The 22,543-nt window shown below is 45.7% G+C and overlaps 2 protein-coding genes and 1 long non-coding RNA gene across 22 annotated transcripts in view; 2 read left to right on the top strand and 1 right to left on the bottom strand.

Annotated features, from left to right (window-relative positions):
- The window catches only part of FMNL2 (formin like 2), a 302,146-nt gene extending 286,980 nt beyond the window's left edge, over positions 1-15,166 (top strand). For 2 of the 6 annotated variants that reach the window (XM_045575642.1, XM_036421519.2), the window contains 6 exons: positions 572-735; positions 2,164-2,265; positions 6,205-6,303; positions 6,981-7,104; positions 11,115-11,161; positions 13,104-15,166. In XM_045575642.1, the coding sequence (XP_045431598.1) occupies positions 572-735; positions 2,164-2,265; positions 6,205-6,303; positions 6,981-7,104; positions 11,115-11,161; positions 13,104-13,142 (575 nt within the window). In that variant the 3' untranslated portion in view covers positions 13,143-15,166. Of the gene's footprint in view, positions 1-571; positions 736-2,163; positions 2,266-6,204; positions 6,304-6,980; positions 7,105-11,114; positions 11,209-13,103 lie in introns of all 6 variants that reach the window. The other 4 variants (XM_045575641.1, XM_036421517.2, XM_036421515.2 and 1 more) reach the window with 2 other exon arrangements.
- A 999-nt stretch (positions 15,167-16,165) lies between these two features.
- On the top strand, positions 16,166-18,022 carry LOC123651653. The gene is made up of 2 exons (XR_006740503.1): positions 16,166-16,420; positions 17,520-18,022. It is a non-coding gene; the product is annotated as an uncharacterized LOC123651653 (long non-coding RNA).
- A 2,262-nt stretch (positions 18,023-20,284) lies between these two features.
- PRPF40A (pre-mRNA processing factor 40 homolog A) overlaps positions 20,285-22,543 on the bottom strand; it is a 46,058-nt gene continuing 43,799 nt past the window's right edge. For 14 of the 15 annotated variants that reach the window (XM_045575576.1, XM_036421527.2, XM_036421523.2 and 11 more), the window contains one exon: positions 20,285-21,326. In XM_045575576.1, the coding sequence (XP_045431532.1) occupies positions 21,234-21,326 (93 nt within the window). In that variant the 3' untranslated portion in view covers positions 20,285-21,233. Of the gene's footprint in view, positions 21,330-21,857; positions 21,888-22,543 lie in introns of all 15 variants that reach the window. The other variant, XM_036421528.2, reaches the window with a different exon arrangement.

Raw genomic sequence — 22,543 nt, 5'->3', positions numbered from 1 at the left:
GGCCACCCCATGCTATTTAATAAACCCTTTAAAGCAGGGAAGGGCTGTTTAACAAAAAGAAGGCTATCTTGGGGCCAAGTGGTCAAGACAACTCAAGTTCCAAAAGTAAAATGCTGCCCTCTGCTGGAGAGCCACAGAAATGCAGAGTTCAGAGTGTTCCCATCTTGGAACTTCTATAGGCCAACCCAGAGGCCATCCTCTCCTGTCAGAGCCTGGGAACAGGTGTGTAAAAGCTCCCAACTTGGAGCCCGTGGTTGTTATCTGAACTCCATCTCTGCCACCTTCCACCGCCTAGGGCAGGGCACGTAACTGGCTATGCTGCTTCTCCTTGTTGGTGGAATGGGTAACGGTACAAATGAGTTATTGGGTGTGAAGAATTTTAACGCAGTGTTTGGCGGTGAGCACGAGGTGAGTTATTTGTGTTTAAGGATGTCTGCACTGAAAGCTGGCAATGAGATCCAAGCCCCCTGAGTGGCCCAGGGAATCCACTGAGAGCTCTGCTCGCCAGCCAGCACCCCGCGGTCCGGACTCCCAGCCGAGGCTCACGGGAATGTTGCTTTCTCTGCTCCAGTCTCCCTGGAGAACGTCTTGCTGGACGTGAAGGAGCTGCAGAGGGGCATGGACCTGACCAAGCGCGAGTACACCATGCACGACCACAACACGCTGCTGAAGGACTTCGTCCTCGGCAACGAGGGGCGGCTGAAGAAGCTGCAGGATGACGCCAAGATCGCGCAGGTCAGTGCCTGGTCCCCCGCCCCACAAAGCAGCGGTGCGATCCCCCCAGGCCCCCTGGGGAGTTGGCCCCGGATTTCAGGGGAAATTGCCCAATGTCCACTGAGGGTGGAATTCTTAGGTAGTTCACTGAGCAGGTAGTGTACCTGGAAGGGCTCCTGTTCCTGTGCGTTGGCCTCTCTAATTTGGGGTTTCATCCTCTTATGTCGAGTTTCCCCTTCCTCTCCCCACCCCCTGCCAGGCTCCCGGTATGGGAGTCCTGTGTTCGGTTCCGCCCACACGTGTCAGGCTGTGCTCAGCAAAGCAGTGTCCCCAGTGCGCTAGGTTTCTGTAGGCCTTTGGCCTTGAGGTCTCACACACACACTGGGCGGGCGGTCCACACACGTGAGGAGCAGCCAGAGCACTGCATGCGCCACCGAAGGGGAAGCAGAGTGTTGTGGGGACTCAGCAGTGGGCGCGGTTGGTGGCCCCCGTCTGAGGCTGGCTGTCTTGGGTCCCAGAAGCGTCAAGCAGACCTTGAGTGTCCCTGGTGCGGGCTCCTGTGAGGAGCAGTGCAGCAGCGAGTGGGGAATTTAAGTTTGAGTGACTTCTAAGATCCCATTCGTTTCAAGTTCTGCCCTGGCTTGAGAGGAATAGAATATTTGTGTGTATGGTGGTGTGTAGGGGTGGGTGCGTGCGTGCGTGTGCGTGTGTGTGTGTGTGTGTAGGTGTGTGTTTGGAGGTGTGTGAGTGTGTGTATGTGGAAGTGTGTGTGTGTAGGTGTATGTGTGTGGAGTGGGGTGTGTGTATGTGTAGGTGTGTACGTGTGGAGTGGGGTGTGTGTGTGTGTGAGTGTGTGTGTGTGTGTGTGTGTGTGTAGGTGTGTGTATGTGGAGTGGGGTGTGTGTGTGTGTAGGTGTGTGTGCCTGTGTGTGTGGGGGGGAGGTGTGTGTGTGTGTGTGTGTGTGTGTGTGTAGGTGTGTGTTTGGAGGTGTGTGAGTGTGTGTATGTGGAAGTGTGTGTGTGTGTAGGTGTATGTGTGTGGAGTGGGGTGTGTGTGTGTGTAGGTGTGTACGTGTGGAGTGGGGTGTGTGTGTGTGTGTGTGTGTAGGTGTGTGTTTGGAGGTGTGTGAGTGTGTGTATGTGGAAGTGTGTGTGTGTAGGTGTATGTGTGTGGAGTGGGGTGTGTGTGTGTGTAGGTGTGTACGTGTGGAGTGGTGTGTGTGTGTGTAGGTGTGTGTGCCTGTGTGTGTGGGGTGGTGTGTGTGGAAGGGGCAAGGTCCCAGAGAAGGATCCTGTGAGCCCTGCTCACTCTGGCGGGGGCAGATGAGGAGCGCAGGGACGGGGAGCGGGGGAGCCGCTGTCATCACCCTCTTCGCGGCAGCTCCCTGTCCGGAGCGCCAAGCTCAGCTGCTGGGCTGATGGAGTGAAGGGAAGTCTGCTTTCCCACAGGATGCCTTCGATGACGTGGTGAAGTATTTTGGAGAAAACCCCAAGACGACGCCCCCCTCTGTCTTCTTTCCTGTGTTCGTCCGGTTTGTGAAGGCCTACAAGGTAACCGGGAGCCGGTGCCCTCCAGCCTGCCCCGTTTCCCACACCTCCACACACCTCCACACCCCTCCACACACCTCCACACCCCTCCACACACCTCCACACACCACCACACACCTCCACACCCCTCCACACCCCTCCACACCCCTCCACACCCCTCTACACACCTCCACACACCTTCACACCCCTCTACACACCTCCACACCCCTCCATCCATCCACACACCTCCACACACCTCCACACCCCTCTACACACCTCCACACCCCTCCACACACCTCCACACACCTCTACACACCTCCACACCCCTCCACACCCCTCCACACCCCTCCACACCCCTCCACACACCTCCACACACCTCCACACACCTCCACACCCCTCCACACCCCTCTACACACCTCCACACCCCTCCACACACCTCCACACCCCTCCACACACCTCCACACACCTCCACACCCCTCCACACCCCTCCACACCCCTCCACACCCCTCCACACACCTCCACACCCCTCCACACCCCTCCACACCCCTCCACACCCCTCCACACCCCTCCACACCCCCCCACACCCCTCCACACACCTCTACACACCTCCACACCCCTCCACACCCCTCCACACCCCTCCACACACCTCTACACACCTCCACACCCCTCCACACACCTCCCCCCCCTCCACCCCCCTCCACACACCTCCCCACCCCTCCACACCCCTCCACACCCCTCCACACCCCTCCACACCCCTCCACACCCCTCCACACACCTCCACACCCCTCCACACCCCTCCACACCCCTCCACACACCTCCACACACCTCCACACCCCTCCACACACCTCCACACACCTCCACACCCCTCCACACCCCTCCACACACCCCCACACACCCCCACACCCCTCCACACCCCTCCACACCCCCCCACACCCCTCCACACACCTCCACACACCTCCACACCCCTCCACACCCCTCCACACACCTCCACACCCCTCCACACCCCTCCACACCCCTCCACACCCCTCCACACCCCTCCACACACCTCCACACCCCTCCACACCCCTCCACACCCCTCCACACCCCTCCCCACACCCCCCCACCCCCCTCCACACCCCTCCACACCCCCCCACACACCTCCACACCCCTCCACACACCCCCACACCCCCCCCCACACCTCCACACACACCTACACACCCCTCCACACCCCTCCACACCCTCCACCCCCACCTCCACACACCCCCACACCCCCCCACACACCTCCACACCCCTCCACACCCCTCCACACCCCTCCACACACCTCCACACACCTCCACACCCCTCCACACACCTCCACACCCCTCCACACCCCTCCACACACCTCCACACCCCTCCACACACCTCCACACACCTCCACACCCCTCCACACCCCACACCCCCCACCACCCCTCCACCACCCCTCCACACCCCTCCACACCCCCCCACCCCCCCACACACCCCCACACCCCCTCCACCCACCCCTCCACACCCCTCCACACCCCTCCACACCCCTCCACACCCCTCCACACCCCTCCACACCCCTCCACACACCTCCACACCCCTCCACACCCCTCCACACCCCTCCACACCCCTCCACACCCCTCCACACCCCTCCACACCCCTCCACACACCTCCACACCCCTCCACACCCCTCCACACCCCTCCACACACCTCCACACACCTCCACACACCTCCACACCCCTCCACCCCCTCCACCACCCTCTCACCCCTCCACACACCTCCATCCATCCACACACCTCCACACCCCTCCACACCCCTCCCCACACCTCCACACCCCTCCACACCCCTCCACACACCTCCACACACCTCCACACCCCTCCACACCCCTCTACACACCTCCACACACCTCTACACACCTCCACACACCTCCACACCCCTCCACACACCTCCACACCCCTCCACACACCTCCACACACCTCTACAGACCTCCACACACCTCCACACACCTCCACACACCTCCACACCCCTCCACACACCTCCACACACCTCCACACCCCTCCACACACCTCCACACCCCTCCACACACCTCCACACACCTCCACACCCCTCCACACCCCTCCACACCCCTCCACACACCTCCACACCCCTCCACACCCCTCCACACCCCTCCACACTTCCCGGAGCTGCCCCGGGCCTCAGCAGCTGCTTTGGGCAGCAGAGCCGGTGGTCAGCTGGGGCAGGAGTCTCTGGCCTGAGAAGGCCAAGCTCCTGGGGCCGCAGCCCTTCAGGCTCCCTGTGTCCCCCCGGCCAGCGAGGCTCAGCCTGAAAACAGCCCTGGCTGCTCCTTGGGACCAGTGAGATGCTTCGCCGTCGTGGCTGCCTCGTTGACCTTTCACCCTCACAGGAACCCAGGCCTCCCCCAGGGGACTGGGCCTGGCCTGTGGGTGCTGCCCGGGCTTCAGCGCCTAGATCAGCGCTTCTCTGTGTGCTGAGGGATGGCGCTGGCTGCTCTGCTCCTTCATGTGGACTAGCAGGGCCCGCCCTTTGAATGGGAAGCTCTCTTTGACCTAATCCAGGCTCTGGTCTTGAAAAAGCATGTGAGCCACAGGGGCCTGTGTCAGAAGGGTTTGTCCTTGGAGCAAGAGTGACCAGGATGGCATTGGGGGATGGCGGTGCAGGTAGGAGACACCGCATCCCACGTTCTCAGGCCTGTCTGCGTATATCCACCCCCTGGGTAGAGCTGGTGGGGCTGTGCTTGTGAAGGGAGGAGGGACATGCCAGGGTTGTCTCCGTGTTTTGAGAAACACCCTATTGGAAATAGCAGGCTTTGGAGAACCATCCCGGGGCCTTTTACCGAAAGGCAGGAGGATCCCAGTCTTTAGGGCTCCCTTCTCAGCGTGGCCTCGTGATGCCACAGGCTGCGTGCGCATGGGACTGTCCTTGGAAGTGAGGTGAACCCCAGCCCAGCACTAAGTCCTGTGCAGGACTCAGAGCCACGGGCCCGAGAAGGTCACGGTCAGGGGCTGCTGACTGGTGCCGGGGCCAGGTGGCTCCCTCGTGCGCGGGGGCCACGTTTTGTCCCGCCTAAGAAGTTATACGCCTGAGGCCTTAAGGGGAAACCATATGCTTATCTTTAAATCGTGTGATGCAAGCTGGGACGTGGCTCTGGCTGGTCTCAAAGCGTGATGCTTCAGCAGGAACGCGTGGAGAGCAGAGGAACAGGAGAAGCTGCTCTGGGTGGGCGGGTGCCACAGGTCATGCCTGTCGGGGTGCCCCATCCACCTCACCTCTCCCTGGGGTCCGTCCAGCTGGCCCCACAGGACACTCATCAGGCAGTGACGTCACAGGATGTGTTACCTGCCAGCCTGACCCAGACTCGGGCATTGTGCGTGGGGAGAGTGGGGTTGTAGATTGTCATCCCTCCTTTCCCTTCTCACATCCCGCCAACATGACACTCCAGAGGCATCAAAATGTAAACTTTCCCCCCCATACCAGCTGGATGGGAGGAACTGGCGTGTGTCTGTGAGTGGCACTCAGCCAGGGTTAGGTGACTTAACCGGCTCCCAAGCAGTGAGCCTTCTCCTCAGGGAAGCTGCCTTCAGAGGAGAGGATGTGGGAGGGCTGAGCTGACATAAGCCTGTTTCATTTCTTGTCCTAAACGGATGGGACTAGTGACTCTGCCTGCCCTGGGAAGGAGCGAGCTGTGGGCAGAACCTAAGAGTGTCGCTGGGTCAGGGCCCCGGAGGAGGCACGAGGAAAGGAGTGGAGAGGGGACTCTGCATGGGATGAATCACTGCTCCATTTTGAAGAGACAGACAGTGGAACCCCACACCCATGTTATGTACGGGCACCAAATATATATCTGAACCCTCTTCCACTTACTGTAATTGCCGGCTCCCCTGGGACGCTGTCAGAAGGACGTTTTAGAATCCTGACTGCTGCCATGTCCATTGACGTGTCTCTCATTCTTTTCGCTTGACTCAGCAAGCGGAGGAGGAGAACGAGCTGAGGAAGAAGCAGGAGCAGGCGCTCATGGAGAAGCTCCTGGAGCAGGAGGCTCTGCTGGAGCAGCAGGACCCGAAGGTGAGGGAGCCCGCCCCGCCCTGCCCTGGTGGCTCCCGGGAGCGAGCAGGAGGGACGGGCAGCAGACCAGGCCTGCCCAGGACCCCTGCCACTTCCTCCTGGGGCCCGGCAACTTGGCAGCCGGACATTTGCTCATTCATTACTCTGCTTGGAAAGACTGGAATGAGGCTGAGGGCCTGTGAGCGTAGCATTCCTAAGGTTACAGAGATCTGGGACGCAAAGCCTCCATGGTGGACTGCATGGAGAGGCCATGTCGGATGATTGGGCTGCTTGTGTCCAGGGAAGGCCTCAAGGGGATGCCTCTGCTGCTGGCTTTGCTGGCTGGAGGGCGTTGCCAGGAAGAATGGGTGAGGGTGGGGTGGGGGGAGGGTGTATGCCATGAAGGGAGGCATCGTAGGTAAAGATCATAAAGGCTGCAGGTCAAAGCGTTCTTCATCTCGATCCTCTGCAGCCGAGTGTAAGACGTCGGTAGGACCCACCCTCCCCATTGCCACCGGCTGGACTTTGTGCTCCTCAGTGAGTGTGTTCCCTCCCCAGAAGCTCTCTGTTTCCCTCTGTCTGAGCACAGTGTGGTGCTGCTTATGTGTTTGGTGGAGGCTCAGGCACCGTTTGGAATATCTCAACCCTCCGACGGGTGCGTGGTCCCACTAATCTCCACCTTGCCTCTTCCTTCTCAGTCTCCTTCTCACAAATCAAAGAGGCAGCAGCAGGAGTTGATTGCAGAGTTAAGAAGGCGTCAAGTGAAAGATAACAGGCACGTGTACGAAGGGAAGGACGGTGCCATTGAAGACATCATCACAGGTAAAGGCCACGTCCTCCTGACGGCCCGGGGGGCTCCCGCCCGCCGGCCTCACCGCGCTGGCCTCCCGCAGATCGCGCTGCTGCTGGTCCAGGGCTCCCAGTTCTCCCGACTTTAATCAGACCCAGAATCGTGCAGAGACTCTGCTAGTGTTTGAAGTGTATCATAGGAGCCCGTGGACTGCCTGTCAGAGAAGCCCACAAGCTCTCTGAAAAACCTCATTTCTCAATACCATTGAGGGGGAAAATCTCATTTCTCGGTATCATCGGGGGGGAAAAAATCTCATTTCTCAATATCATTGGGGGGAAAAATCTCATTTCTCAATATCATTGGGGGGAAAAATCTCATTTCTCAATATTATTGGAACCCTTTAGATTTCACTAGGGCTCCTTCTCCTAATGGTTTTCCACTGTCTTCCATTAGTCACGTGCTCCATTTCCTTCCTCGTGGTCACTGCTTCCCAGACTCGTAAAGGCTCTGGCAAGACCCATTCGAGGTCTGTACTAACACTAACCAGTCAGTGCGGATGTCGCCAGCTTGCTCTGCAAAAGCCCCTTTACTCCTTCCAGGGACCTGAAGACCAGAGCAAAGCAGGGGCTGGTGCTTCCATTCAGAAGAGCCAGTGGGCTTCCAGCCCAGGGCAGGGGAAGGGCTCCTTGTCAGCCAAGAACCGTGCCTGACCCAGCTCTGTTCTTGCTGATTAAGTCGTAGCCTAACACTTTCTGCCAGAACCAATTCTGGAGAGTTTCTGCCTTCCCTCTTGGCAGATCAGACAGCAGTTTGGGCCCCTGGCTTGTGGCCATGGACGGAAGTGACAGCCTTTTCATGTCTGTTGCATATGGATCCTATTTACCAGCTTCCAAGATGCTTCAACCTCTTATTGTAAGAAATATTTTAAGTATGAAAAAATGTGGAGAATGTATGAGTTCTCACGTACCCACCACCCAACAATAATTTTCGGCTCAGGGCCAGCCAGTCTTATTACATGCCTGCTCCTATCTACTCCCCATCCCCAACCTCTGAATTATTGTGAGGCGATTCCAAGACAAAAGGTTTCATGTGGAAATATTTCAGTACGAACCTTTGAAAGATAAGGACTCTTTAATAAAGCAAACATGCCCGTAGTACCATTACCATACAACTCCTAAACGATGCCTTGATATAAAATGTCTCGTCGTTATTCACATTTCCCCAACTGTCCTAGTTTTTTACAAACTCTTAGATTTTTTTTAATTCTTCCACTTTGGACGTCCCGTTTCTTGTGAAAGCTTAGTCAGCATTTGTAAGTACGGATCCCAAACGGCCAAAACTAGAAATTTTTCCACCCGCTCCGAGCCGAGGCAGTAAAATACTAACACGGAAGTCAACGAGGAGTCCCTGGCCCAGAGTTACGCAGAGTAGGTTCTGAGTGCCCGGTGAAGATGCCATGTCTGCACACGGTACAGACGTGTTCTGTGCCCACCTGCCTGCCGGCACCTCGGGTTCACGCTGCAGGGCTCTGTGGCTGCTCCCCCATAAAGCCCCGGGGTTCCGCGTCTCTCCTGGCCTCCACACGGAGGGAGAGGCTCTGCTCTGAGCAGGACCAGGGACGGACCTCCTCGGGCAAGCGCCTCCGGCACTCAGAGCTGCCGGATTAACTTGTTACAGAGAAGCAGCCGGCCTCGCACTTTTAAGTGCTTGAGTTCCTTTTCATGAGTGTTCCCCATCTCAGTGACCCCTGGCTTGTAAACTGAGCAAAACGTGTGTGTGTGTGGGGGGGAGGGGGGTTCATTTTTATTTTTCATTTTATTAATTTTTTTACAGAGAGGAAGGGAGAGAGAGAGTTAGAAATGTCAATGAGAGTTCATTGATCAGCTGCCTCTTGCATACCCCCTCCTGGGGATGTGCCCGCAACCAAGGTACATGCCCTTGACCAGAATCGAACCCAGGACCCTTCAGTCTGCAGGCCGACGCTCTATCCACTGAGCCAAACCGGTTTCGGCAAAACTTGTAGTTTTCATTTGCCTGACCTCATCCTGTGGAGCACCCCTCACTGTCCCGGGAAGCGTTTCCATTCTGTGACCCACGACCGAGCCCAGACTGAGTAGCTTAGGTTTGATGAGCTCACTTGGGTCCATTACTGCCGTCTCCCCTTTCCCGCTCCTCCCCCCCCCCCCGCCCCCCCCCCCGGCCCCCCGGTATGATTAACAAAGCACTAACTGCGTACTAATGCGATAGATCTTGGCTTCTCACTCTCTTCTGTTTGTCCTGTTTGGCTGTCGTTTCCGATGCAGTGCTGAAGACTGTGCCCTTCACTGCTCGCACCGCCAAGCGTGGCTCTCGGTTTTTCTGCGAACCTGTTCTCACTGAGGAGTACCATTACTAAACTATTACTCTTTCTCACCTGATGCTCTGAAAAGGTTGCTACAGTTTTGTTTTTTGTTTTTTTACTACCTCCTATCACCCTCTGTATGTCTTGTCTGTCCGGACCAGCATGGAACTGCCATCTCCACATGTAGTGTTTTATGTCGTCTTCACGCTTGCATGGTTTTGCATTTCAGCCGTAACGGCTTTCTCGCTGCCACTCTCCATACATCTGAATCCATATTGCTGTGACCGTCTGGGTGTGTGTGAGTTGAATGAAAAGAACTGCTTGCAGAAATTTTCAGAAAAGTAGTAAAAAGAGTAGTTCTTTGAGAATCGGGATTGGGTCCCACTAGGTTGCTTATAAGATTTTTGGTCTAATATATTTGAACAAAAACTAATAGTCATTAATAACAGTAGCTACTATAGCTAACACTTGTTGAGCACGCACTGTGTTCTAACAGGTTTACAGATATTAACTGGTCTTTATTTTGTACTCATTCCCTATGCTTTGATAGTATATAGCAAGCATGTCAATCTCAAAGGCTAACCACGGGCCAAATAAACAAGGCATGCCTTCTGCGGGCCGCGAGTTTGACATGCTTGGTATATAGGCACTCAATGCAAGATGCTCTAAGTTGCAAAATGCTTTTCAGAAAGAACTGTGAGCTATGCACAGATGTAAACTGGGCCTCCAGGGTTGTCTGCAGTGATAGTCATCATCCACAGTGTCACAGTGTACGAGCTTAACCCAGGGAGGCCTTTGACCTAGAAGCCTGTATAAGCTGACAAGGCAATCCATGGCTTTATACCCACCCTTTTTCCCTCGGAGTCCAGGAACCAGCGGTTCGGTGTTGCAGTAAGGCTGTGAGGCAGGAGGTGAAAACCAAGGCTCAGGAGCCCCTCACTGTCTCATGTTGTTCATGTTCCTTCACTATGTTCCATGTCAAACCCAGGGCATTTCTTCTGTGACCAGATCATATCTGGGCCTGCTCCTTTGGTCAGAATGGTGGCACCAGATACTCATAGCAGTTACCTGTCATCGGAAAATGCCACTGAATTAAAAAAGAGAGGTAAAATATTACCAAGAAGTCACTTCCTGGGCTTAGATCCTGATGCCTGGATAAGGACCCAGCTTCTCTGCAGTGCCTGGTTGACTAGAGAAGAGACTAGGGCTGCACACGGCCTCGTCGGCCGTGGCCGTGGTGGGACTCCCGCGAGTGCCAAGATTGACATGGAACTGCTGCGTGTTTATTTTGTGGCATGAAGCCCTCTGTCATCAACTCATGTATGTTCCTCTGTCTCTGGAGATATGAGAGGATGTGGTGTGTGGTTCCTGCTCTGAGTGTACTTACCCCCCAGTGCTTATTAACAAGGCTGGAAACTTACCTCCATGGCTATTGTGGTCGGTCAGTGTCGCTGTTGGCTTGTCTGTCATTCTGGAGCCAGACTTCAAAGCAGCTTGGATCTGGGTGGTCAGCGACCCGGATGGGAAGAACGCTTATCTTCTCCCGTTTTATCTAACAACCTCTTGTAGTGATGGCCTCCACTCTCACCCTCTGTTGGCTGACACGCCTAGGAATGTGAAGCACTAAGTTGAATTGCTTTTCATTTTCATTCCATTTTTATTTAACCATCATTTTGTGTTTTTGTTTTTTTTTCTGTTTAGCTTTAAAGAAGAATAATATCACTAAATTTCCAAATGTTCACTCGAGGGTAAGGATTTCTTCTAGCACACCGGTGGTGGAGGATACACAGAGCTGGCAAGCATCACTTTTTACTTAGCTTCCTCCTCTCTCTGTATGCAGATCAGTGGTTTCAATCTATGGCCCAGGGTAATTCTGGTGAGAGTCTACCAGGGAGAAGTGTTTGTACCTCACTCTCAATGATGTGAGGCCAGGCCTCTGTTGTACTCTTTCTGGCCTGCTTCCGTGTTCTCACGTATGAGGGCTTGGGCAGGGGTTGTCGCTGATTATTGTGATTGCTTTGGGTGGTAGGCTGTCCCTTACCCCTGCTTAGCCTTTGAGTTATTCAGTTAACCCCTTTGTTATCTGAAGACCTTGAGAGCCAGTCCTGGCCAGAGGACAAAAATAGCCTTTGAAGGATTAGGATCTTTAAAATTAATTGCTTGGAGGGCTCAGGAATCACAGAAGGGCAGGTCCCTGCATATCCTTAGCCAGAAGTGGGATTCTAGCCCTCCTACCACTCTGTGCCAGGGACCAGTCTCCGAAGGATCAGGGTATGCAAACCTGTGCTTTGCTTGCATTTAGGAGTAGGACAGGGTCACAAATCCTGAGCCCAGAGCTGGTGGGCACAGTACAGAACGAGGGCATCGTCTTGCACTCGGCTCCAGCTTGTGTTTGCCTGCTGAGAGTTTGGCTCCAGTATTGCCAGATCCTCCAGTTTTCCAGCTGAAGTCAGAAACCCTGCCTTTTATGTCAATTACCAGTTTAACTATCAGGAAACTGTACTTAAAAATGTAAGTCAAGGTCAAACATTCTATTGTTTTTGTGTTTCCCCTTCTAAAGATAGAATGTTTCCTAACAGAAATATAAAGTACTAAAACTAATGAAAGGGAAATGTCTAATAAACAAAACAAGGGGAAGAAGAATGAAGCCTGCTTTTTCCCCCCCTAATATCCTGACTCCATCAAAAGGAAAGCACGCTTCATAGAGTTCTTGTTACTCAAATAAAATTCCTCTTGTTCGTCCCACGTTATCCCTCCAGCGCAGTGCCTTCTTGAACTAATATGCAATGAGCCATTTTTAAAATAACAGGCATTCCATTCTGCTGTGCATTTGCAATACAAATCGGAGAATGCAGGGGGGCCCATATAACTTCTCTGCTGTAATGAAAAACCAAAAGTATTGGTGGCAGGAAAGAATATTCAAGAATTGAGTATTATTTTGATTACATTTATTTAGTAGTTAATTGAACATTGTTTCTAGTACACACAAAATAAAAAACTGACCCCAGCTAATATTAATTTAAAAAATGGAATCTGTGTCTGTGAACTATTATAGGTTCTTCTTTTTTTTTAAAATATTTTATTAATTTTTTTTTAACAGAAAGTAAGGAAGAGGGATAGTGTTAGAAACATTGATGAGAGAGAAACATCAATCAGCTGCCTCCTGCACACCCCCCACTGGGATGTGCCCTTGACCAGAATCGAACCTGGGACCTTTCAGTCTGCAGGCTGACACTCTATCCACTGAGCCAAACCAGTTAGGACTATGATTTCTTCTTAAAACTTGGGATAAGATAGGACAGGACAATCGGTTTTATTAGTTTTGCAGTTTAAATTCATTATTGTTTATATTTAGGTTTCCAGAAAGAAAAAACAAACATCTAAGCCATAGCGATCTCCAATTGAGGAAATATTTCAAAGTAAGACTTCAGGTAGACTCTCTGGCCAGTGACAAAAGCAATCTCCTATTATTTCCTAAAAGTTCCAGAATCCCACCAGTATTACATCATGTTTTAACTGTAAATACAGAGGGTCAAAGTTCATGTGTTTGGCTCAGATATTCCATGGGTTTGAAGGGCCCATTACTGACTCTTCTACACAAGCTGCTTTGATTGGCTGCCAGCTGGCCTTGTCTTGCTTAGAAGCACAACATTAAAGGTTGCACTTCTCTCATTGATGTTCTCTTTACAGATCTTAGAAACCAACCATACAGACGAGCCGATGCGGTGAGGAGAAGTGTCAGGAGGCGCTTTGATGATCAGAACTTGCGTTCTGTTAATGGTGCCGAAATAACCCTGTGAACCTGAGACCTGACTGAATGAACAGAGGGTGTGCGTGAAAGCAGCTGTCCACATGGACTTCACGTGCCACCATTTAACTGCAGCCTTGAACACAGATGAAATATTCTAAGGGCTCAGATTTAGCAAACATAGGAATTTTAAAATGATGGGCCCTCTCAACCTTTGTTAACAAGTGCCTAAAAAGTGGAAGTACCTGCTCAGATTAATCGAAGCAATAGGATTGGATTTGATTAGGTATCTTTTTACACCAGTATGTTACTCAATTTTTTAATCAAATTGTACATTTCCTATTACATGCATTACCTGCCATTGTGAATGTCCCCGTGATGGCCCACCCTGGCTTCCTGAGAAGTTGTAAATAACATGGATGACTCTGTAGTGGGCTCCCTTTGTTGAGATGTCTTTTAAGGAATTTTGGGTTTCAGTCATACCCATCAACTTTGTATTTTTAAGGGCTTGCAACACGGGAGGAGGAGGAAAAAGTCCCATGATAAACTCCTTGTGTCCAAAACTAAGCCCTAGCAAAGTTCAGACAGAATGCAATTCCAGTAGCTCAGGAGGATACTCAGCAGTCTCCTTTCACAGTCTAGTACGCTGTGCTAGTGTACCATGCCCCTCCTGGGAGAGTCCCCGTATGAATGCAAGGAATATGATGGCATACAAATGTTGCACAGTACTGTGTTCTTCAGCTAGGGGCAGCTTTGAAAAGATAATGCAATATATTTATTAATTAGCACTAAAATTAACATCTCAGTTATCAGCATTAGGATTTCTGAGGACTATTATGGGTCAAACCTGAGAAGATAAATCAGTGCCTTGCTAGCCAGGGATAAGTTCACTAGTTCTATCAACAGTGCTCAAGGTTACTTCTGCTGGTGGAAAAGTGTTAGTCACACTGCCTTACTCTCCTCTGACAATCGGTTGGCTCACCCCCCACCCTCCACCCCCTTCTCTCTTTTATAAGTCGGGGAAGATATATTTGGCACCACATCTCGAAGCTATAAACTTTGTATTTCCCAGATTACTTTACGAGGAATTGCTGAATATTCACGTTGGGATAAAATTTAAATGATATGTAATGGGACTAAATGGCCAACTAAGCCACTGTTCCTTTTCCTTCCTCTGGCAGGGCACTCGAACCATTCCAAAGTCAAAAACTGGACTGAAGCTAATTTGTACTTTTCATAATATACATTCTGCTTCTGGCTTACTTTCTTGGTACATTACATCAGTATATTAATTGTACAGTTTATTGTATAGTATTTAACCACTGAATTTCTTATTTTATGTTGTGCTATGTGAACTCCTTGGTGAAGGTCCAATTTTCCTTGGATAATGTGTAGTTATATATGATCTCTTTTTAAATGTACAGATATTTTGCTATAAGATTGGTGCAGTTTTTTATGGTTTTTACACTTCTTTAATTCCCACCTAAGCCTCTGGGTAATATTGTAAATATTGTTTAAAAATGCATCGGCCTATGCTATACAATCTGAATGTTATTTTAACTTATAGTTTTTTTAATATATATATTTAACTACAAGGACAGTTTAGAGATCAGTTATCACATTTCACTTTAGCATATCTATTTACAGAAAGATTGCTTTTAAACTGCCACCTGCCAGCAAATTTTCATAAATGTGTACTTTAAAAAGAACATGCCAAGATTGTTTTTCTATTGACTCAACATTCATTTTGACGATATCATGATACACAATACAAATTGTTGGCCCTTTACCACAAGCAGCTGTTACCCAAAGCTCAATGCTGATGAGCACATTAAAATAATTACTATTTATTAATCTCCAAGTAGACAATGTTGGCATGTTCTTTTCTATTTGTCTATTAATAGGCCTGCTTCTTAGCAATATTAGAAATGTTTTATAAAAGCAGTTCATGTTACTTTCCTGGTCTTTTCATGGCATATGAGCAAATAAACTATTTACACCACTACTATCCTGTAACATGTTGTCTTTCAATGGTATACTTTAAGGGTTTTGCCAGTTATCTTCTAGAAAGAGGTCTTGGTGCTTAAACTCAGAATCTAAATAAATGTATTTGGTAAATTTAGTAAAATCCCTTCCTGTACACTCTTGAGCACTTGCTGTAGGGGACAAAGTAACCACTTAGATTTGGGTGAGGGATACAGTTCCCAAATCACATTTATTCATTCCAGTTAACACTGTAAAGTTTAGTTTATTATTTTTAGCATATTCTTAAGGAAGAAGCAAGAAGATTTAGTATTTCAGAGAACTGGCTTGAAGATACTTTAGAGGAGTGTAAATTAGTCATTTAAATTGTTACATTAGGTCTTTGTTCCCAACTTGGTGCCCTTTCTCCTGTACCAGGAAAGCCGAAGCTTCACTTTATAAAGGGGAGGGGAGAGTTCAAGCCTGCAGTTAGCCAGGCTTTGCGGTTTGTTTTGTTGCAGGGCAAAGTGCTTCATGGTAAAAAAAAAAAAAAAAAAAAATAATTATATATATATATATATATACATACACATACATACACACACACACACACACACACACACACACACACACACACGTATATAGTCCTTAATATTGTACAAATTCAGGTCTTCAAACCCAAATTTCAATGGTAAGTTCAAATGAGGCCAGATAGGGCTAGGTTTAAGGGTACCTATGTACCAGTAGCATCCATTTTTTAAAATGTTGACCAGTGACCCAGAACTAAACTCCCTTGTTCCCACTTTCAAATCACTAGCTAAACTCAGGCCTAATCCATTAATATTCACTGCAGTGAGTGTTCAGTGACCCTCCTGACTCAGCAGTGCTCTGCAGAGTGGTGTGACATCCACCATAAGATCTGCTGGATCAGCACAGAATTTTATAGAGCTACCTACTTTTGTACTGGAAATTATGCCTTTATAATATTTACAATTCACACATCTATTGATTTTAATACTTGGTAACTCTTCTTAGCTTGTATCAGAAATGTCTGCAGAGATGAATCTATCATCATCCCAGTTCATAAAAAAAGAATATATTAGTTTCCCATTTCTCTTAAACCTAATACCCCATCTATTTCCAAAAAAAAATTTGAAGCCAAAACAAATGCATTATGAAGTATTAAGATACATTTTTGATCTTTTTTACAGAGAAAAGCAGGCATTACACTGAGAAAACAGAACGTGGGCATCTAGCATCTCACAGCACAGAACTGCTGCATGAGGGGTGCCTGAAGGTAAAAGTTGACACAAAAACAACTTATTTAGTAAGAGATGTCATTGTTTTCTAATAAATTATATTTATTTACAAAAGGTCTAATTTTATATAATTGAAATTCTTTACATCAGGACAATATAGAAACAAGAGAAAACCTGATAATTACAAACACAGAACATAGAAACCTTGTTCCCCTATTACTCACCTTTTCAGAACAAGTCTTCAGTTTATTTGGAGAGGTAAGCAAGAGACCAGTACCTACCAAAAGTTAGCAGGCACAACTAAAGGAAACGATGTTTATAAATAGCACATTTAGATACCCCAAGGAACAGCATAAAAGGGCATCAAGAAATGGCTTAATTTGAAAAAAATCAGAAGTGGCTTCGTCTGAATCTGATTAGGCAGTCATTCTGTTTCACAGTCTATAATAAAAAATGGGTGGGGGGAGTTTTAACTAGCTGCCCTGAAATGCAAACATCAACCTTACACCTAGGGCAAATGCCATTAAATTCAGTTATCAATCACTCACTATGGGATGTCTTTGAACTAGATCCTACTGAGTCACAAAAGCAGTTTTTATATAGCAAGTTTAAAAAGTAATCTGCAGTTAAGGAATTTAGGTCAGGTAGACAAGTGAAGTAAAATGGAGGGCTAGGGAAATGTAACAGGAGCAAAATCTTACTTTCCACCAACCATTAAGTCAGCTCCAATAACATTGCATACCTGTCATGTCACCATTATTTACTCCTTTGTCAAAAATAGCCTGAAAATATTAGTTCTCAGCTTATAATTAAAATAGGAAGTTTGCTATTGTATCCCTTCGAGTTTTAAAGATCCAAGTGATCTATCATAGCTAAACGTTAATTCTTCAAATAAATTATACTTTAAAAAATCACATGGAAGATCTATGTTCTGACAATCTTTTGAACGTTTCTGAAGTAACGGTTAAGATACAATCACTAAAACTCATGTTCAGTGCACTTTAGTTGTGTATGTGGCTTTAGTCATAGGTTAGGTTGGTTTATTGCAAAGATGCTTTTTCAAGCCCTTAATAGAGATGGTCGGTACCGTGTATACTGGCTGAATACATCTATCAATATGTTACATTCATTCAATAGATGCCTACTATGTGCTAATCCACAGAATACAGCAGCGAATGAAACTTAAATAGGAACTAGACCACCCCTGAAAACAAAACAATTGAAAACTTAGAGCAAGGTAAGCATTAATAAGGGAAGTAATTACTACACTGGTATTCAAAACCATAGAATAAGATGAGCCTATTGTTATAAACCTATTCCAACAGTTCCATGAAAATCATTCGATTTTATTTTGTTTCCTTTCTGTGAAATCAGTGCAATTTTACCTAGAGAATGTAATAGAATTAAAACTCTACCTCATACTGAGAGAGATACATCCCTAAGGGAAAAGTCTCACATTGAAGATATTGGGAATTAATGTGCTTTTCCTCCTTTTGCTTTTAGAAATGTTTTAGTTATTTACTTTTATAAACCACACAATATACTTAAATATCCTATAAACTTTAAAAACAGCATTCATTACTTTTCTCTGGGTCCTATTTGATTAGAAACCATTCTCTCTCCTAAATAACATCTAGGTTTAAAAAAAAAATCTTTACATAAAAGGGACTACATTTTTTTATGCAAAAATTAAGCATCTGCCTAGTCAACACTAAATTGACCATACCAGAAGCAGCTAATGCTGCTTACAAAGTCCTTTGTTAACAATGAAAACTGGACCTTCTTCCCGGAAAAAATGTACACAAATGTTTCAGGAGACTTTAGTCTCTTCACTATGAATTAAGACTGCCTTACTCTAGGCCAGGAGGGAGAACGTCTGGCCACAAGGCCTCAAGTCTATGAAATCATGAAGGCATTAGGGGTGAATTAATTAAATGTTTGGCCAAATATATATAGTATTATGAGAGACCCATTGTTGAAAAACATGAATAATCTATGTGCTGAAGCTACTTTTGGGTAATAATAAAATGTCATCACTATGTTTAAAAAAGGGGGGGACGACTTTTTTTTATTTATTTGAAAGTAATTATTTAAATAACATTTGGTAAAAGTACAATGAATTCTTCATCCTTCATTGCTTCAATTAACTTTTCACACAAATTCAGTTTTCCCACATAGAGATTATATAGACTGGGTGAGAATAAAAACATCAAATACTCAAAGTTCCCATTTTTACGATTAAATATATTAAATGTATTAGTGAATTTAATCCAATAATTCATTAATACTGAGGGAAGATGAACCCTCAACATTTGCCTTATTCTAAGAATTAAAAATATACATTCCCCCTTATCTGAAAATGCTTTTCTGTTTGAACACATTTGTTCAAACCCTATCAAACTGTTTCAACACCAATTATAATTACAAGACATTTCAGCTTTTACAACCTGAATCTTTAACTGGTTAAAAAGTCACAGAACTCGTTTTAACAAAATCTTCCCATCATCTGTGCTTTCAGACTGGACAATATCTTTTTAGCAACTAAATCTCTTTTGATAGGATAATCAAAGGGTAGTAGACAAGGATTTTACTCACTTTAATAGCATCTTTTTAACAAGATGTTATATTTAGAGCTGTAATCTGTTCACTAGTTTTGTTTTAGGTTAAATAATTTTCATGGGTGAACTATAGGGAAACATGAATTTGTGTTGTCCTATAGGGATCTGAGGTTGTGACAGAAGTGCAGAAATTTATTTGAGGACATGCTAAAACACATCAATAGCCTTTTATTTAAATAGAAAGATCAAAACTTTAAAGTTGTACTTAAAAAATCATTCATAGAATTAAAACATTTTGCAGATTCTAAATTCTCTTGTGAAACATCCCTAGTATTTCTGCCAATATCATATGCTTAAAGATTTTACTTCCTTCCTGACAAGTGTTAGACATGATTGGCAGTACTATCATTATAGTGGAACCTCTGAAAACTAAATCTAGATGAATTCCTGATTAATAAATTATGTTTTGGTTCTAATATACAATAGGATTCTCAAGCAAGCAACTTGGTTACTTCCCATTTTCTAAAAATAATGGTCCTCACTTTCTACAAAGTATGTCACATTTCACAGCAGAAAAATGACTTGGCAGAGAGAGACGTTTAGAAACAACACCCTCTCCCCCTTATTTTTGAAGCATTCAACAGTGGACAAATTTAACTAAAATAGGGAGCAGAGATAGGAATCATCTTTTCAAATTCGCTAAGATGAAGAAGAAAAATATAAAATGAACCTTTTGCTCTTTTAAATCCCAACTTGAAATAGTATCAGTCCTAATATACCAAAGACTATGAATTTGTGTTGTCCTATATTTTTAATTGTTTTACTATTAAAAAAAAAAAATCCTGCACTGAAGAAATATAGTATAAATTACATTACTAACCCTGAAAAGTTAGCAGGTAAAAGTATTTTAACTTTTTAAAAAATACATTTTTATTGACTTCAGAGAGGAAAGAAAAGGGAGACACAGAAACAATGATCAGAATCGTTGATCAGCTGCCTCCTGCATACCCCTATTGGGAATTGAGCCTGAAACCCAGGCATATGCCCTTGAATGGAATCAAACTCAGGACCCTTCAGTCCACAGGCCGATGCTCTATGCACTGAGCCAAACCAGGCAGGGTAAGGTATTCTAACTTTAAACCATCGCCTCTCTAAATATTCCATAGCAATTCAAAGATCAAAAACAAATATAGGGGCCACAAATGCACTGATTCTAATTTAAAAAGAAAGTGACTTAGCTGTGTGGGCAAGAGGAAGCAAAATTTAAGGAATTTAGTTTATCTTTAAATTATCATACAACTTTTTTTTAGAGCTGAACAGTTTACGTAGAAATAAATACTAGTACACACTAGAAGAGAAGGTTTAATAATTGATAAAAATGTACAAAAATATTCAAATCAGAAATGCTTTAGAATGTGTATCATGAAGTCAATACTTCTCAGTGAGTAGGGAAGGTAAAAGACTTCCTTGATGAAAAAAGCAAGAGAAAAGTCCGATAAAAAAAAAAAAAAAGACAACTGTTAAAATGCTGGAGTCAACATTGATTTTTGTTTTAGACAAGGATATTGTTTTAGACAAGGATATTGCATCTATCACTTGGTGGCACATTCTTTAGTAGGTCCTTAAGGCAATATATTTAAACTAATTTACAATTTGATTTAATGTTGTTTTAAAACATCACCTCAAAATAATGCCCTCACAATAGCCTTTTTAAAACGTATTCAGATGTTTCATAAAAAATAATGGTGGCTTTATTATAGTAGTGCTCACTAGCACCACTATAGTTAAGGGTCTACCAGGTTTCCATTAAGAACACCTATTTGTGGGTTCACAATAGAAGATCAGATTAGTTTCAAACAGTTGGGAAGTGCACAAAAAAGCAATTTTATCAGTTGCTGGTGCTTTTTTTCTTTTGTATGACTAAATATCAAAAAGGTTTCATATCTTCAAAATCCAACTTCCATAAAGAAAATGCAATCACCTTAATGACAGACTTTAGAAGAAAGAGACACCTGCAGTTATCGGTAAATTGCCACCTTTAATCCACCCTGCAGTGCCCTATGAAAGGGTCACAGGAAAACAGTTATGACCGTATGAAAATAAGATTCTTAATACAGAATCAAAAGTTATTTTCAATTGCCTTTGCTTTTATAAAGTTCACATAACAATACCTAAATGCACTTTTTTTCCTGTGATATAATTAAAACCCAGTGTTATTTCAACTGAACTTAAAATAGAGTCCCTGGTCTGAATTAGACTTTAAATCATACTGTAAACATATATTTGGTATAATTTATTGATCATCATCCAGTTGCTCCAAAAGGGTCCTTCTGCGCTTTTCCAATTCTCCTTCACTCAGTTCACTGCCAGAAGTATCCCAATTACCCTGAAAAGACAGTGAATACGATTACATTTCATGGTAGTACTCAAAAGTAAGCTTAAGTAGTAATGAACTTTTGAAAAAGGAATTCAAAATGAATTCTTTCACAGAAACAGTTACAGCACATAGTTTAAAGACTTACTACCTCTATCCCAAGAACCTATCAATGGGTTGCTTACTAAGAATATATATGCCTTTGTTATATTAGGAGAGATCCTTAGAACGAGATTTTTACGTGTTTTTACTTAACATTAATATATGAATTGGGGACAATGGTATATGTTTCTTTTCCTTCCCCTTACACAACTGATTACAAGACATCCTGTTTCCATTAATGGAAGTCAGGGACTCATTTCCCAGGCACTATATTCCTTGCTTATTTTGCACATTTTAAGTTGCCCTATGAGTGTTTTATATTACAAAAAAGTATGCTTCATGCAAGCATTCATGAACAACATAAGACTTAGGCTGAAGAAAATATTCAAAAGATAATACTGCATTATTTGTGATAAATAATCTTTGGAAAGTATAGTTCATTTTTCTTTCTCTTCAGCGATTTCATTTAACCTAAAGGTTAAGGAAGAATAAACTGTTAAAAGCTGTTAATAGTTCTAAAGGAAACATTCATTTTTCATCAAGGACGTGCATCAGATTCACCAGTGCAGCCTTTTAAAAAGCAAAACAAAAACAAAAAACCTCCACCCTATATAGCAAATTAATCAGAATATGCAGAGGGAGAGCCAGGAGCTTGTCTAAAAAACTGAAACTCCACTGGTAAATCAGAGGCATTACCCTTGCTAAGCCCCTAGAATTTGTGGGAGGAATGGCAAGGATGAGGAGGTTTGTTATTGTGCTGTCATTGTGCACACATACATCCATATGGGAAAATAAAGAGCAATTTGATATTAATTTTGGCTTGTAGTCCCCTCCTATCAATTTGCTCTCACACTTCTTTCTCAATAATTTTTTCAAAAGATTATAGGAATGCTACCCTTTGAAATCAGACTTAGAAACAATGACAACTGAATATTTGGAGGGAGAACCATTAATTTCTCTCTCTTAAATTTTATATTCCTTAAATCAGGTACAAAATATCCAGTGGCACTTCTTAGTGAGAATGCACAAAGCAGATCATATCCTCCTTTTTTTTTTTTTTTTTTTTACTTAAGTTCTTCCTGTTTATTATTTTAAATCCTTTGCTGAGAAAGAAAAACAGATCAGCT

This window comes from Pipistrellus kuhlii, unplaced genomic scaffold (assembly GCF_014108245.1).
Source record: "Pipistrellus kuhlii isolate mPipKuh1 unplaced genomic scaffold, mPipKuh1.p scaffold_m20_p_7, whole genome shotgun sequence".
In the NCBI taxonomy this organism is placed as follows: domain Eukaryota; kingdom Metazoa; phylum Chordata; class Mammalia; order Chiroptera; family Vespertilionidae; genus Pipistrellus; species Pipistrellus kuhlii.
This window is presented reverse-complemented; position numbering and strand designations above follow the sequence as displayed.